Below are 16,115 nucleotides of genomic sequence, written 5' to 3'. Positions count from 1 at the left end.
TAATATGCAACTTTTTGAGTTTGTCTCCAAAGTATATCCAAAGTGTAACTTGGCTGGAAGCCGATAATTAGTTTTGAGAGTAGTCTGTCTCCCCCTCTATTTTTAGCACATACAAATTGAAATGGATTTTAACAAGACAATGGACAACACGTCTTTAAGAGATTAAGTGAATATACTGCACACAATTCAAAAAACAGAGTGATTGTAGCTCAAGTTTTACCTCAGTGTATCATCATTTACATCTAAGATCCAGAGATACCAAGTAAAGAAGAAGGACTTAACTGTTAGATTTCTGATTGCCATTAGTGGAAAGATCTTTTTCTTCTCCTTCTCCTTCTGCTTCTCCTGCTTCTTTTCTTTTTTTTCTTTTTAAATTTTTTTTTCTTTTTCTTTTTCCGACTTTACTTTTCATTTTGACCTGTGGTCTCTCGGTCTCTGCCTCTGCCTCTGCCTGACAAATTTTTTTGTTCTAGAGAGCAGCAGCTGCATAAACATATATACACACACACATACCCCTTTCACAAACAATCCATCTCAACAACCAATTACCACCAATTGCCATTGACACCACCATCACCCAATGATCAAGTCGTTTAGGAAAAGCAAAAGACTGTCTAGTTCTTCTGGCTCACCGAAAAAGACAATTTCACGAGTTTCTTCAACAACCCTTGACTCAGAAAGCGCACTCCAGTCTCCCAAAAAAGTTATAAAGGCGCTATATGACTACGAACCACAAGGACCAGGAGAGTTGAGATTCAATACTGGTGAGTTTTTCCATGTGTTGAACGTATCCGATGACCCGAGACATCGAGAGGCAGAGGAGAATGGGTGGTTCGAGGCAACCAATCCCATGACAAACGCCAGAGGAATGGTGCCCATCAGCTATTTCGAGGTATTTGACAGATCGCGGCCATCGACTACTGCATCCAATCAAAGCACGAGTCTGCGTTCAGGCTCACGTTCGCTGAATCCAAATCAAACCTTGTATGCGGTAACCTTGTACGAATTCAAAGCAGAAAGAAACGACGAGCTTGATGTTTCGCCAGGAGAAAACTTGATTATATGTGCCCATCATGACTACGAGTGGTTTATAGCCAAGCCTATAAATAGACTAGGTGGTCCGGGGCTAGTTCCTGTTTCTTATGTCAAAATCATTGACTTGTTAAATCCGCTAGCAGCGGAATCTACAGTTGATACTTCGAATCGAGATCATGTTATTGAACTTATAAATGGATTCAAGATCCCAACTGTTGAACAATGGAAAGATCAAACTGCAAAATATCAAGCGTCAAGTATACCACTCGGCCACATCTCAAGCACAAAAGCCCCACCACAGTCATCGACATCTCAATTTTTTGACGGTCAAACTCCAGCTTCAAATAGGTCGTCGTTGGTGTCAACTTCAGTCATTGATGCTAGTGTTGATTCGTACCAGCTAGATCATGGGCGTTATCAATACTTGATTACAGCAAAATTATCCAATGGTAAGATAAGGCATCTTTATCGATACTATCAGGATTTTTACGACTTGCAAGTACGCTTACTAGAGTTGTTTCCATACGAAGCAGGTAAAATTGAGCACTCAAAGAGGACAATTCCCTCCATACCTGGTCCTTTAATCAATGTCAACGATTCAATTTCAAAATTAAGACGAGAGAAGTTGGACATTTATTTGTCACAGTTGATTGCATTGCCACCGCATATCTCGCGGTCCGAAGATGTATTACAATTATTCGAGGTGTTGAACAATGGGTTTGACCGTGAAGTCGATGCTCCTAACAGAAGAGGTTCCAAGCCAATAAGTCAAAAGTCAAACTCGCATCAAGATAGAATGTCGCAATATTCAAACTTTGGAATACATCCTCGAGCTTCAGAGCATTCAAATGAGTCGTACAGGTCGAGAGAATCATCAAGTGGGAACTTGCTTCAGGACGCAGACAAACAACAACAAAAAGTCAAGGTTAAATTTTATTACGAAGACGATATTTTTGCATTGTTGTTGCCATCTAATTTAAGACTTCAAGATTTGAAAACAAAGTTATACCACAGGTTGGAATTGGATGACTTGCAACAACACAACTTTACACAGCCCAAGACAATTGATTCAATTAGGTTATTTCTAAAACATGACTATGAGGACTTTGTGAAGGAGAACGGTATCCGTGACGTTGATTTCAAAATACACGGTGCAAAATTGGAAGAGTTTGAGGTTGATGATGATGAAAAATTCCATGAGGTACTTTATGAAAAATGCAAGTTGATTATTTTGTTAACATGAGAAACAGGATTGACACACTCCTACACCCTGCTTATGAATATGAAACTATAGGCATCTTTTAGATTACATAGAATTAATGCCACGTTTGTAACATTATATCATAGGATAAACCAAGAAAGTTCTTTTGCAGACGCGCAACAAATCAAAAAACCGTTTTTGTGTGCGTTATCTTGTTAAAAAAATAAAACAACACATAAAAAAAAAAATAGAAAAACGGTGCAGCCATTCAAATAATCAAAGCTGTATTCAGAGACCATCGATCTTGCCCGCAACCGCCACTGAAGATTGTAATTGCCATTATGGGCCTCATAGATTCGGTTTACAGAGTACTTACTCGAAGTAACAGCGATGTTACGCATCCGCCGTCTCATGATGTGCATAAAAATATACACTCAAATGTTAGAGAAGGAGCTGGTGCTTATGGTCCTAAAACACCAACAAAGAACCTCAAGCATGACCGCGGAGGAGCCACACCTAGAATTTACAAGACTCCCAACACTGGTGATCAATTCAAGTTACGAAACCTGGTCTCATCTCAGAAAAGTAAACCCGTGTCGGAACCAAGTAAGAAGGCAAGTATCAACTCTACCAATGCCGTTAATGTGGGAACTACAGATTCACCAATACATCGACCAACCAACCATTCTAAAAAGACAATCACTACGGATGATGGACAAAATCGATACCCTAATCAAACTTTACCCACAATTGCTAACCTACTAAACACTGAGGCTTTACTACCGCATAAAAAGATTTCACAAAGGCTACAGGATGTTGTTACTGAGACAAGAGACTACAGCTCTCATGAACAGCAAGAATCAAATGAGAATGAGAATGAAATAGAAGAGACATTTGACAAGTTGACTGAATTGGCTGAGCAGCAAATTGTTCGGATGAGAGATTTGAGTTCTGTTCTTGAAGCAGAAGATCAGCTAGATCGAATGCTGGTCATTGGAGAGACTGCATTGAGAGCTGCGAAAGTCGCAGATAATACCGAGGAAGATTCCACTCGATCGTACTCAGTTTCGAACGCATCACCGAAGCGGTCAAAGCGAAATCAACAAGATTCATCAAGACTGCAGAAACGACATAAACCTGGAAAGCAAGATCTACCGTCAAAAAATCAACTGCAAGCACATTTACAAACGGACTCCTCAAAAGATAACGAGGCAACAAAAGAGCAAATTACCAACACCCGTGAAGAAGTTTTGATCGACACAACATCTACCATCACCCCACCACATGGCTCACCGTCCGTATCTCACGGTATAAGCAAACAAGGTACAGCAACAACTACCCCAAAACTATCGAATAAGCGCCAGAGTGTGTCTGAAACCATTGACTTGTCAATATTTGATCTGGATGACGACACATCTCCAGAACCTGACAATAAACCCAAGCATCAATCGGCACCAAAACGGAAGGAAACAATGGCGCAGAAATTGAAGAGGCTAAAGGAGACCCGTAGAGCAACCAAAAGGAAGCATCCATCGAAAGAACGCATAGAGAAGAGAAAGAGGAAAACCAATGCAAACAAAGCCAAACTGTCTCTTAGTGACATTGAGTCTATGCCTATACGTGCCTCAATTGTGATACTGGAAGGTGAGCGCAAATCCCCAAAAAGTCGTATTGCTGAAGCACCAAAGCGTCCAACTCCTGATTCACAAGGGAGTCCAATCCTTAAACAACCTCCCAGCCCAGTTCTTCGAGCTTTACTCGATTCATGTGCAGACAATCAGCTGACTTCGTCGGATGAACCGGTAAGTAATTACGATAACTCGTCACTTGCTACTGAAATCAATCGAGAAGGCCCAGTAAAGACTCTTGCGCAGGACACTCCACTCAGTCAATACCTGGAGAATGGTATACACGGCCAGGTGACATCTCAGCATTTTACGAGTAGTAGGACCGTGCTCGAAATCAATGCCACGAAGCAATCAAGGCCAAATTTCACTGGTGAGATTGTTGAGACTCGACGAAACAAGAAATTCAGTGCCGCTGCTCTTTTGAGTCTCTTTTTCGGCGAGCCAAAACCCACACGGCCATCGGAAGAAGCAAACGAGCAATTGGCCGATCACGAGAGGCCCAAAGTGCTACCCTGCAGAAACGATCAAGACGTCCTTTTTGACATCGAACAGCAACATGGCGATGAAAGAGTTGGTGTAAGGAGTGAAATAGAACGCTCAAGTGAAGAAAATAAGGGGAAGACGAGGTCGGTAACAGAACCTCAAAGCATAATCGTCACAGGAACCGAAAAACTTGATAACAACACTGAAAATAGAGATCAAAATGACATGGAACGAAGGACGGAAGACAGGACTTCGCACGAATATGACATTGATGAGGCTAGTGACGTTCCAGATGATATGGAAGATACATTTCAGGAGCCATACGATGACTCTGTTGCTTTGAATCAAACCAACGGAGAAAGAGGAGCATCAAAGACGGTAGACGTCTCTCAAGCGGGAGACAAAGATGAAACGGATGCACTTGACAGCTTTTTTGTGCTTGATTCGCTCCAAAATAATGTGTCTGGTCAAAGGCAAACTAGTGAGGACACTCATGAGGCTGCTTCGTCAAATGTTGTCGCTTCTTCAAGTACTCAACCTGAAGTTGATTTATTCAAGAGCTTCTTCGTACTTGAAACACCACAAAAAAATGCAGCTCCTCACGTTGTGGATTTTACTGGTACCCAAACTTCGGCACTTTATGAGCAACCTTCACGCGGGGAAGTTGAAGCAGGTACGAGCTCGAATAGTTATGGACTTCAAATTGACGAGAACTTGTATCAGGAGTACGTTGAGGAAATGAAGGAGCACGTCTCTAGATTTGACTTCAAGGAGACAGAAAAGACAACCAACGTCCTTCTTGATCCACAAGAAAAGTCCGAAGCAATATCGTCCTCTCAGGTCGACCAGCATATTGACTTTGGAGACGAAGGGCCTGGGTCCGTTTCACCTAAATTTGCGACACCGTCACAATATCAACCTAAAAATCATACACAAGGAACTGATACAAAGAGCAGCCATCAAACGAAACGACGCAAGCGAGTGTCGAAAATGCAAAGTATGTTGAGCTTGATGAACTCTTCGTCGGACGAAGATTTCAGTCCAGATGAGAATGATGCAATAACGAAAAGGATTTACCAGCGTCGTAGGCAACGACGCAATGTGGATGCCAGAAACCAGGGAAGTTTTCTACTTGGAACAACTGGTGCAGAATCCAACAATGTTGATGTGCCTGTCGAGTCTCGTGCTACCAGCACATCAAACACCCACCGCCTGCAGTCTACCAATGCAAACGATTTTGCAGCTGCACCCGATTTCCATGCAACAAGCCTGCAGAGTGTGATATCGCAAAAAAAGGTCATTGAAGATTCCCAAGATGGTCAGACTGTGACTGCACTTGATGCTATCCCCAACGCTGGTGAACCTAACTTGCTCGAAGTTGAGAGAACAAATTCACAAGTGTATTCATCAAACCCTTCATCGACAAACACAAATAGCCAACTATGTCAACAAGGTAGTAGCCAGCTGGTTCATTCTACAACTGAGAAAGTAAATGAGGATGTTGAAGACACCACCTTTGACATGTCTGCCATAGCAATATCAATTGAAGAAGCTGCAGTCACTGCCTCCAACAAAACAAAGAAGCAGCGGAAACGATTGAAGGAAAAAGAGAGAAGCCCTAGCAATGCCGAAAAGAGAAAACTACCGGACGCAACAAATGAAAGAGTATCGAGAACTGACGAAACAGAGGTGCATTCAGTTGACATTTCCTCTCAGATGAAAGAGGGGCTGGATGGAATAACGAAGGTTGAGTTAGACATTGCAAAACGAATGTTGAGCGAACTTAGTAAAAAAAAAGCGGACGAATTGACAAGTCTGCAATTTGCCGAAGTCACAGGTCCTCAGAAGAAAAAGAAAAATAAAGCCAATGAAAGCATGAAAAGAAAGAATCGAAGAAAGAAGATGGCTAAGATGAAAGGAGATGGTAACGTATAGGGATTGTGTTCAGCGTTTGAATTAATATTTGTAGTGACCAGTAAAAGACGGAATTTAAAAAGTGTGGCTTCACGCGCATTTCCAAAAAGCAATAGCTTCTTCCTCGTCCCCTTTCCAGTATTTTCGTACAATCCCCAACCCCCAACCCCCACGCTCTTTCTTCACGCAATGATCTCTCCTAAATACTCATTAACACATTACTACCTCGGACTCAACACATTGTCTGGAGCCAAGAAAGCACCTCACATTGTCAATTTGTATCTCGACTACACTTGCCCATTCAGTGCCAAATTGTTCCTCAAACTATTCCAAACAGTTATCCCCAACTTGCAAAAAAAACACCCCGACGCATTCCAATTTGTATTTGTCAATGCAATTCAACCATGGCACCCCAATTCCATCTTTTTGGGTGAGTTTGCATTAGCGTATGCAAAATTGTTGCGTGAAAACCCAAGAGGAGACGAACATGAATCATTTTGGAAATTTAATAAAGCTGTATTTGAGAATCAAAAGCAATTCTACGACAATTCCAACATCAGATTGACAAGGAACGAGATCTATGGACAGATTTACGATGTTGTTTCCAAGGAACTTAACTTGCATGTCGATAAAGATAAATTGTTGGCTGAACTCAAGATTAAGGAAGGAGGAGAGCCCGCCAATGAGGGAAATGGCGCAACTGTTGATGTAAAGTATTTTACAAGATATCAGAGAACAGTTGGAGTCCATGTCACGCCTAGTGTAACAGTGGATGGAATTGTGGATAGTTCCGTCTCTAGCGGCTCCAGCGAAGACGAGTTGATTAAGGTTTTTGAAAGCAAGTTGTGAGAGAGACTGTCTTTGTCAATATTTTCACGTGATAGTTTGTATGATTTTAAGTACACCTCTGCAAGTAGTGTGGCAAGTTCCAGTTCTCAATGGTCAACTAAGCATTTCTCTATCCTTTTATGAGCCTTGCAATACCATTTCAGTCTATGCTTTTTTAAGCATACCAAAATTTTGCACTCATCTTGGTTCAAACTCTCTTTGCCCACGGTCCTCAACCGATCAGTAATGTAGTAAAGTTACAAAAGGGACACCACAGCTATCAATGATACTCTGTGTAGCATGAGAACGGCTATGTTATACCCCAAATACTTTCATTCTCACAACCTTTTGCTGTCTTTGGCTGCAAACTCACAACAACCTAATCGTTTATCAGAAGATTCTGGAACAAGGTTTCGTATAGACGCGGGAGATTTTGTTTTGTGGCGCATTATTCCCTTCGTCTTTTGTCGTCGTTTAGCTCCGGTCCGGTTCCAAATCTGTCGTTCTGATGCAAAATGCGGGTGCGAGTGCGAGTGCGAGTGCGCAGGCGCGCAACGAAAAAAAACAAAAAAAAAAAGATAATTTTTGCAGCTTTGAATCATACGATTGTTTTGTTTGATTTCTTTTACTTGTCTACGACAACATGGCAGACAGAAGCTATAAATACCGAAGAAACGTGAAGAGGTAGTGCTACTCGCATTCATCAACGTATCAGCCCAACCCAATATGAATGTACTTGGTTCCGCAACGAACTCCACAACAAGCCTTTTACACGGTCAAGTGGCCCTGAATGTGGTGGAAAGGTTATGGGCAGATTGGTATTTGTACATTGGGAACGATATGCTTGCAACGGGACTTTTGTTCTTTTTAGTTCATGAGACTATGTATTTTGGTAGATGTTTGCCATGGTTCATTATCGATCAGATGCCATATTTTAGAAAATACAAGATTCAACCTGATAGCGTACCCACCAACCAACAACAATGGGAATGCTTTAAATCAGTTCTCAAATCACATTTCTTGGTTGAGGCTTTACCTATTTGGTTGTTCCACCCATTATGTGCCAAGCTAAATATCGTCTACGGCGTCCCATTCCCCTCATGGAAGATTCAAGCTGCTCAAATTGTATTCTTTTTCATTTGTGAAGATTTATGGCACTACTCGTTCCATAGACTTTTCCATTATGGCTGGTTCTACAAAAACATTCACAAAATCCATCATAAATACGCAGCACCATTTGGATTTGCAGCTGAATACGCGCACCCGGCCGAAGTGGCAGCATTGGGAGTTGGAACTGTTGGATTCCCGATTCTCTATGCATACGTTGCAACCAACAGCGATCAGTTGCCGCCAATTCACTTGTTCACAATTACTTGCTGGATTGTTTTGCGATTGTTTCAAGCCGTTGACTCACATTCGGGATACGATTTCCCATGGAGTTTGAATAAATTCTTCCCATTTTGGGCTGGTGCTGAACATCACGACCAACACCATCACTACTTTATTGGAAACTATGCTAGTTCGTTTACAGTTTGGGATCGCGTTTTTAGTACCGAGTGTGGACAGTTGGCCAAGCAGAGAAGAGAAAATAGGGCAAACCAAAAGTCAGAGGCACACTATAAGAAGACATTGTAGGAGTTCTACGTGTATAGATTTGAAATTACGACAATATTGAGTACACAAGTGTTAGAGCTAAAACATTGTAAGGGAAAGTTTGTAGTTGTCACATTATTATAGTTGTATCTCGAATTATTAGGGCTGTAGCCCACAATATCTATTTTTTCACACATACATAAATTTTATTCGCTACCAATCGATTTAAGCCATTTTGTACTACTGCACACTCCCTGTCTCTCTTTTCTCAAATTCATTTTGTCTGCACTTAACAGAGAGAGAGAGAGAGAGCGAGAGAGACAGAAAGAGAGAGAGAGAGAGAGACACTGAGAGAAGGGAAGAAAAAAAAAAAAAAATTTCAGCTCGAATACACTGAACAAAGTATAGACTCAACGATAACGAAAGTATGTTTGAATGACCTATAGAATGAGGAGGATTGTTTCGTGAGATTGATGAGCTGATTGGCGTGATGTTTACAAGAATGGAACATTACGAGGGGAGTTTCCTCGCTCATAAATTTGGGCCATCTCAGAAGTCAATTTTTCAGTTTTCACGTCTTCACGTTGGACCTCATTAACTACTAGGACGTCCCAGTTTACTAACAAGTATCTCTAGAATGTCAAGATTAAACGAATATCAAGTCATCGGTCGTCGTTTGCCAACCGACTCTGCTCCAGAACCAAAGTTGTTCCGTATGAGAATCTTTGCACCAAACACCGTTGTTGCTAAGTCAAGATACTGGTACTTTTTACAAAAATTGCACAAGGTCAAGAAAGCCTCTGGTGAAATTGTTTCAGTCAACATCATCAACGAAGCTAAGCCAACCAAGGTCAAGACCTTTGGTATTTGGATCAGATACGAATCAAGATCTGGTATCCACAACATGTACAAGGAATACAGAGATGTTACCAGAGTTGGTGCCGTTGAAACCATGTACCAAGATTTGGCTGCTAGACACAGAGCTAGATTTAGAAGCATCCACATTTTGAAGGTTGTTGAATTACAAAAGGCTGATGATGTCAAGAGACAATACGTTAAACAATTCTTGACCAAGGACTTGAAATTCCCATTACCACACAGAGTTCAAAAGACCAAGGCTTTGTTCTACAGCAACAGGCCATCCACCTTCTACTAAATGTTGTGTGGTAGGTTGTGTTGAATGGAGAAAGAAAAAATAAATTGGGTTGACAAGGGATTATTCGTGTTAATTTGAAACTTTTATGTATACGACGTAATATACGTAATCGCATTGTGTATGTACTATTGATGTAGTGTGAAAGTTTCGAGAGTTTGACTTTGGTTGGTCCTGTAGTAACTTCACATAGTTGAGCCGGCGGTTAAGCATTGGCTTTTTTCCGCAATTTAAAATAGCGGTTCCGGGAAAAAGTCGACGAAATTACAGTCTTGTTCACCCCTACCGCCCCCCCCCTCCCTCTCTCCGTTCTACTGCATCACTCCCTAAAAACATGAGCTACGGAAAGAAAGCAGCCGAAAGATTGGCAAACAAAACCATTCTCATCACTGGATGTTCCCTGGGCATTGGAGAAGCTGCCTGTCTTGAATTGGCAGAGGTTACACCAAACATCAAATTGATTATCACTGCAAGAAGAATTGAAAAGTTGGAAGCATTGAAAAAGAAGTTGGAAAACGAGTACTCTGGTATCAAAGTGTTGGCGAAGGAATTGGACGTTTCGAAATTAGACACCATTGAGCCATTCATTGCCAACTTGCCTCAAGAATTTGCTGATATTGATATTTTGGTCAACAATGCGGGGTTGGCCTTGGGCAAAGAGCCAGTTGGAGAAGTTGCCTTGAAAGATGTAGTCACAATGTTTCAAACCAATGTGTTGGGACTCATCACTTTGACTCAAACTGTTTTGCCAATCATGAAAAAGAAAAACTCTGGAAGCATTGTTTCGATTGGTAGTATTGCTGGTTTGGTTGCTTACGAAGGAGGCTCAATCTACAATGCATGCAAAGCCAGTGTTCGTTTCTTTATGGATGCACTTCGTAAGGAATTGATTTCAACCAAGATTAGAAGTATCTTGATCAGTCCTGGAGCAGTTAAAACTGAATTTTCAAATGTTCGTTTCAGAGGAGACGATGCAAAAGCAGATAGTGTTTACAAGGGAACTGAACCACTTACAGCCGAAGACATCGCCGAAGTGATCACATTTACATTAACAAGAAGAGAGAACTTGGTTGTTGCAGAAACTTTGGTTTTCCCAAATGGTCAAGCATCTCCTTTCCATATATATAAAAATGAGTAGGGTAAATCACTTTATAAATATACACGCTAAAAACTAAGCCCTTCCAATGTTTTGGTCAATTTGGCAGCGCCGTCTGCTTCACTATCAATGGCTATCTTTGGCCGGCTCATCTCCAACCCTTGGAGTAACATACACGCCTTGCAAATTTGGTTCGACGAGAGGTATCCACATTTGATACATCTATTAGTAGAAACCGACCCATCTGCGTTAACCTCAATCTCTTCTGCCTTTTGGTTCTTGTATTTGACTGTTTGCTTCTTCTTCTTCTTCTTGTTGGACAAGACCAAATGTTCACCACTGTAAATGATATCCATGATGCAAGAAGGTCGTATACTCTCCAAACCTTTCAAAAGTTCCCTAGCAGTTCCCCTAAAAGCTTCCGGTGCATACGAGCATTCGGTTGAAAAGTAATCCAATTTTTTGTAATGTGCATACAACACAATCTCCTTCTGATATGTATACTTGAATGGTTTTGATCTCTTTATTGGCGACTCCGCAGACTGAGTCATTATTCTCGTACTTCCCTCCAATCGATTAGCATCTCCTCTCAATAAATTCATCAAGACAGTTTCCGCCATGTCATCGGCATTGTGGCCTGTAACAACATGATTTATTCCCAATTTCGCAGCGCCACGATCCAAAGCTTGTCGCCGAAGAACACCACAGTACGTACATGAAGACCTTATACCAGCACAGTCCACAACCTCGTCCATGGTCCAGTTATACAAGTCCTTATAAGACACAATCTCCAAATCCATTTCATACTGTTGTTGGTTTCGCTTCACCGTGGCTAAGGAGTCGTCTCGGTAACCCTTAATTCCCTCATCGATAGAAAGAAGCACAAGAGTTAAGCCATACTTGTACCTTTCATTCAAAGTCTTGAGAATAGAAGCCAAAACAGTTGAATCTTTGCCTCCAGATGCCCCTATTGCAACCTTTTCACCGTTCTGGAATAGATTATTTGAAGTGATAGTGTTGTGTATCTCTGTCTCAAACACATTGTAAAAACACTCCTTACAAAGCTTCATTAGATTCTTTGGTCTTTTCATGACCGCTTTTCTTGAGTGACATAGTTCACATAAAGATGTGACTTTGAGTTTCTTTGGAGGCGCTACAGTCATTGTAGTGTGGAGTTGGCTTCTTATCACCAGAGATTTTTAAGAGATTTTTATGATTCACATTATCATCTCATCGATGATTTCCAATTCTTTTTTTTTTTTTTTTTTTTTTTTTTTTTTTTTTTTTTTTTTTTTTTTTTTTTTTCCTATTTCTATCTTCCCACTTGTTCAGTATGGGCAAAAACATCTTTTACGTACATTCTCTTCAAACTTTCTATACATCTTTATGCAGTTACTTGAAACTCATCATTGTTAATATTGACATTAGCAATTCTGAATCTGTTCTCCTCAGGCTGGGTTTGGGGTTGTTGTTGGGTGGTTTGCTGAGGCTGTTGTGTCTTATTATGACCCCTAGCTGAGGTTCTTTCATTCTTGTCTGTGAGCAACTGTATTTTCTCGTTCATCAATATGGCCAACTCTTGCAATTTGGACCTATTTGCTGCAGTAGTGAAGTTGATGTATCCGTTTTCCACATTTTCATCCATCTTTGTAACAATCTCAGTAATCTTCTCCTCGGGCAATGCGAAAATTGTACTCAATTTGGCAATAGACAACTTACTGTAAACCGATTTGTAGGTGAAAATATAAGTTCTCAACCCTTCGATTTGAAGCTGGGTTTTCAACATGGCCAACAAGTCATCAGTATCAGGAAACAATCTCCAAATCTTGATTGATGCCAACAAGTCATATGCTTTAGACCAATTGCCCTTTTGCAAAGCAAGTGAGGCATGCACAATGTGATCTTTGATACTCTCTGGAGGACCAGTGAAAAATTGTCTATCGTGGAATTCAAGCTTACTCTTGAAAGATTTCACTGACGAGTTCTTCCTTTTGTCTTTAGTAGTTGATGCAGCAGCCAAAGCAGGTATCTCAATCAATAAAGAACAAGTCATGTAAACACACTCCAACAATTCCAAATTGATATGTTGGTGGAACGGCAACAACTTTTGTTTTTCAGCAACAGAGGCTTGACTAGGGAATTTAGTACTAAACCCTTGTCCAAGTAATTCTTTTGATCTTTGTGAGTTGATGATCTCGGTTAAAATCTTGTGGGATTCTTCAATCGCCCCAACCCTGAATGCACTCAATCCCAATTGTACTAATGCTCTGTTGTATTGAACTTGTAATGTTGATTCAGCGTGGTTTATACTCTTGAAAATTTGAGATGCAAAGAATAGTTCCTTGGCATTCTCGTAGTTGTTGTTGACGGCGTAATAGTAGATAGAGTAGAGCATAGCAAGTTGAACATAGAGCTTGTTGGCACTCTTTTGCAAGTATTCGCTCAATGAGTCAATAATCTCATTCGCGTCACCGTTGCCAATCTTGGTGGCAACTTCATTTCCTTGAATCAATTGTGTTGGTTTATAGTAAATATGTTCCAACCTTCTCAAAACAATTCTAGCCAATTGTTCACTATCAAGTGAAGGGTTGATAGATTCGACATAAGATTGACCTCTAACAATCAAATTATAAATCCTGCTTTCATCCTTCAATCTTTCAATGTAATCCAATGAGTGCGGGTCGGTGTTTTGTAAAGATTTGGTAAATTCGTCATCCAATCTATCAATCAATGAAGTGATTGATCCAAAAATCACCTTGACCCCGTCAACAGGGGTTGGCTCTATGTCAATTTCATCAGTTGTTTGACCTGTTTCACTAACTTGATATTCCTTTGTTGCAAATAAAATATCCAACAATTTGTGAATATCATCACAATTCTTTTGCCAATCTTGAACTGGCATGAACAGGGTAGACGAGGCATCGAATCTGATCGACAACAACATTTGGTAAATGGATATAAGCTCGAATGTACTCAACTCATCAGTAATCAAATTCTCCAAGCTTGAAATTTGTTCTGATCTGTCAATATTTTTCTTCCCTCTAGATTCACTGATTTGCTTCAAAGTTTGGAACACTGGACTCAACTTTTTACCTTCGTCTTGCTTCTCTTCCACTCTTGTGGTCACATCCAAAGGTTCATCTTCGTTATCAAAATTCTCTGGTACGTCCTTATACAAATCAAAGTAAACTTGGAACTCTTTAATCTGTTTCTTGACTCTTTGTCTCAAAGTGTTGAAAGCTCTTGCCTCATCCGCTTTCATTGTCTTGTCATCCTTTTCATTGTTTGCAGTTTCCGTAATAGAATCATCCAAGCTAGACAACAACTTGATATAAAACTTTGGAGTTCCAAATCTTTGTTGACTAGCTCTGTTCAAAAGTCTACCCAATTTCTCAAACTCACTCAAGACGACGATCCAATTATTGCTTCTTTTATTGACATTAATGATTTCAATTGAGGCCTTCATATCGTCCAACAACTTGTCCTTAGCACTCTTAACCACTTTCTTTCCCTCATCGTCACTCTCAGATTCAGATTCACCACCTTTCAAGAAAGCCGACTTCAAAAAATAAGCTGGACCTGTGGGGCGTCCGCCCTCCTCATCAGAACTACTTTCCTCGTCCTCCTCATCATCATCAAAAAAGTCGTCCTCAGATTGCTCAGCGGAAGAAGACAACAACTCTTCTTCAGAACTGCTTACCAAGTCTTCTTCTTCAGAAGACGATTCTGAACTATATCCTGAAACGAAGAACCTAGACATGATGCTATGACCTTCTTGTATGTTCGTTGGAATTTAAGGGCTACTACTTTGAAGATGGTGAAAAAAAAAAAAACAAAAAAACAGAAGGGCGATCAAAAAATTTTTCTCTAAAAGAGTCGAGGTCGTGTTGGGAACAAATTGCAAAACATCCTTTGTAGTAATCTCTATGTATGTATTCTATTCTATATGGTAACTCTTCACTCTCAGAAACTTGAAAGGCTTTTCGTTTCTTATTGTGTATTCCACCACCTCGCCAACTCTGTCATCTTCAGGACTAGTAGCTTTCCTTACAGCATAGTACTTGGTCCAGTTCAACTTCCCGTGTTTGAATTGCCCTAGTGATTTTATTTGGAAGTAGTAGTGAAACGTCAAGTAACTGGTTGAACCGTTTTCAATTTCAATATGCACCTCACCCGATGAGTTGATTGTAAATTTCCCTCGGTATATCTGTGTTGCTTCATTTTGCTCGGCGTCAGGTATATGCTGTCGGTCCTTCAGAAACCAAGGAACAACACGATCAGGTGGAAGTGCCGAAAGCATCTTTATAACTATTCCATCCGGGTAGAATCTGAGATACCTATAGTACGTTATCGTTCGCACCGGGTTAGTCCATGCCAATGAGTTTTCACCTTTGGCCCCTTCACTATAATAATTCACAACGCTAATGTAACATCCACCGTATTTGATGAAACAACGCTCATGGAGCATATTTTTCCAGCTTTTGTAATGGGGTAGTATTAGCAATTGGTCCATTGGTATAGGTAACTCTTTCTCTATCCTTAGTCTCGACTTATAAGGTTCATTTTCTTGGTAAACTTGTCGTGGGTATATTAGATTGCAAAGAAATTTATGGGTATTGTTTCCAAAGCCTATGTATGCCATCTTCTTGCACGTAATGGACATATTGAACCAGGATTCGGGGTTAGTTTGAATCAATACTTCAAATATGTGACACCAGATATCCCGAGGCAAGTGGAGAAGAATGGATGGCAAGTCATCGGGATGTTCCAGCGGGGCATCCAAATGAGCTTCTCTAAAACTCTCCATTAGTTCGTCCACATCTATTTTGGAGACTTGCTTATCGTCCACTCTCACTAACGCGTTTCTACCTTTATCTTTTAAGAGGTGCTTGTTTGTGTATGTCGACCGGTAGATGAGGTCTATGCTGCTGTTTAGTTTGAACGCCTTTCGGTAGATATCAACAGCATCACTCATGCGTCCTTGCTCTTCTAGGTATGTGGCCTTTTCAAACAATGATATGGCTTCATCGTCGGTGCTGGGCATTGCCTGCGAAGTATTGCTTTGTCAGACAAGAAGAAGGAAAAAAATAAAGAAAAAGAGAGAGAAACTGTGGATCGATTTCTTTTTCGCTTAGTTGCAAATGAACTTCATTTTGTGTATGAGTGGGGGCGTATACGTAGATT

The 16,115-nt window shown here is 40.6% G+C and overlaps 8 protein-coding genes across 8 annotated transcripts; 5 read left to right on the top strand and 3 right to left on the bottom strand. All coding sequences in view use genetic code 12, as the record gives it.

The window, feature by feature from the left end:
* Positions 1-580: 580 nt before the first annotated feature.
* Positions 581-2,278, top strand: BEM1 (phosphatidylinositol-3-phosphate-binding protein; the record flags this gene model as incomplete). Its single annotated transcript, XM_051754329.1, has 1 exon — positions 581-2,278. One exon carries the CDS (start codon positions 581-583, stop codon positions 2,276-2,278), a length of 1,698 nt encoding a protein of 565 aa, XP_051606695.1.
* A 299-nt stretch (positions 2,279-2,577) lies between these two features.
* KGF57_004782 (uncharacterized protein) lies at positions 2,578-6,282 on the top strand (the record flags this gene model as incomplete). The annotated part of the gene is made up of 1 exon (XM_051754328.1): positions 2,578-6,282. One exon carries the CDS (start codon positions 2,578-2,580, stop codon positions 6,280-6,282), a length of 3,705 nt encoding a protein of 1,234 aa, XP_051606694.1.
* Positions 6,283-6,450: 168 nt separating this feature from the next.
* On the top strand, positions 6,451-7,110 carry KGF57_004781 (uncharacterized protein; the record flags this gene model as incomplete). Its single annotated transcript, XM_051754327.1, has 1 exon — positions 6,451-7,110. One exon carries the CDS (start codon positions 6,451-6,453, stop codon positions 7,108-7,110), a length of 660 nt encoding a protein of 219 aa, XP_051606693.1.
* A 705-nt stretch (positions 7,111-7,815) lies between these two features.
* KGF57_004780 (60S ribosomal eL20 domain-containing protein) lies at positions 7,816-9,838 on the top strand (the record flags this gene model as incomplete). The annotated part of the gene is made up of 2 exons (XM_051754326.1): positions 7,816-8,720; positions 9,319-9,838. 2 exons carry the CDS (start codon positions 7,816-7,818, stop codon positions 9,836-9,838), a joined length of 1,425 nt encoding a protein of 474 aa, XP_051606692.1.
* Positions 9,839-10,169: 331 nt separating this feature from the next.
* On the top strand, positions 10,170-10,973 carry KGF57_004779 (oxidoreductase; the record flags this gene model as incomplete). The annotated part of the gene is made up of 1 exon (XM_051754325.1): positions 10,170-10,973. The coding sequence occupies one exon, from the start codon at positions 10,170-10,172 to the stop codon at positions 10,971-10,973; it is 804 nt and encodes a 267-aa protein (XP_051606691.1).
* A 26-nt stretch (positions 10,974-10,999) lies between these two features.
* KGF57_004778 (uncharacterized protein) lies at positions 11,000-12,094 on the bottom strand (the record flags this gene model as incomplete). Its single annotated transcript, XM_051754324.1, has 1 exon — positions 11,000-12,094. The coding sequence occupies one exon, from the start codon at positions 12,092-12,094 to the stop codon at positions 11,000-11,002; it is 1,095 nt and encodes a 364-aa protein (XP_051606690.1).
* Positions 12,095-12,315: 221 nt separating this feature from the next.
* NIP1 (translation initiation factor eIF3 subunit c) lies at positions 12,316-14,691 on the bottom strand (the record flags this gene model as incomplete). The annotated part of the gene is made up of 1 exon (XM_051754322.1): positions 12,316-14,691. The coding sequence occupies one exon, from the start codon at positions 14,689-14,691 to the stop codon at positions 12,316-12,318; it is 2,376 nt and encodes a 791-aa protein (XP_051606689.1).
* Positions 14,692-14,868: 177 nt separating this feature from the next.
* On the bottom strand, positions 14,869-15,975 carry KGF57_004776 (SCF ubiquitin ligase complex subunit; the record flags this gene model as incomplete). Its single annotated transcript, XM_051754321.1, has 1 exon — positions 14,869-15,975. The coding sequence occupies one exon, from the start codon at positions 15,973-15,975 to the stop codon at positions 14,869-14,871; it is 1,107 nt and encodes a 368-aa protein (XP_051606688.1).
* Positions 15,976-16,115: the final 140 nt, after the last annotated feature.

This window comes from Candida theae (assembly GCF_024610275.1).
Source record: "Candida theae strain CBS 12239 chromosome Unknown scaffold11, whole genome shotgun sequence".
In the NCBI taxonomy this organism is placed as follows: Eukaryota; Fungi; Ascomycota; class Pichiomycetes; order Serinales; family Debaryomycetaceae; genus Lodderomyces; species Lodderomyces theae.
The sequence above is the reverse complement of the archived record's forward strand: the minus strand, read 5'-3'. Positions and strand labels throughout refer to the sequence as shown.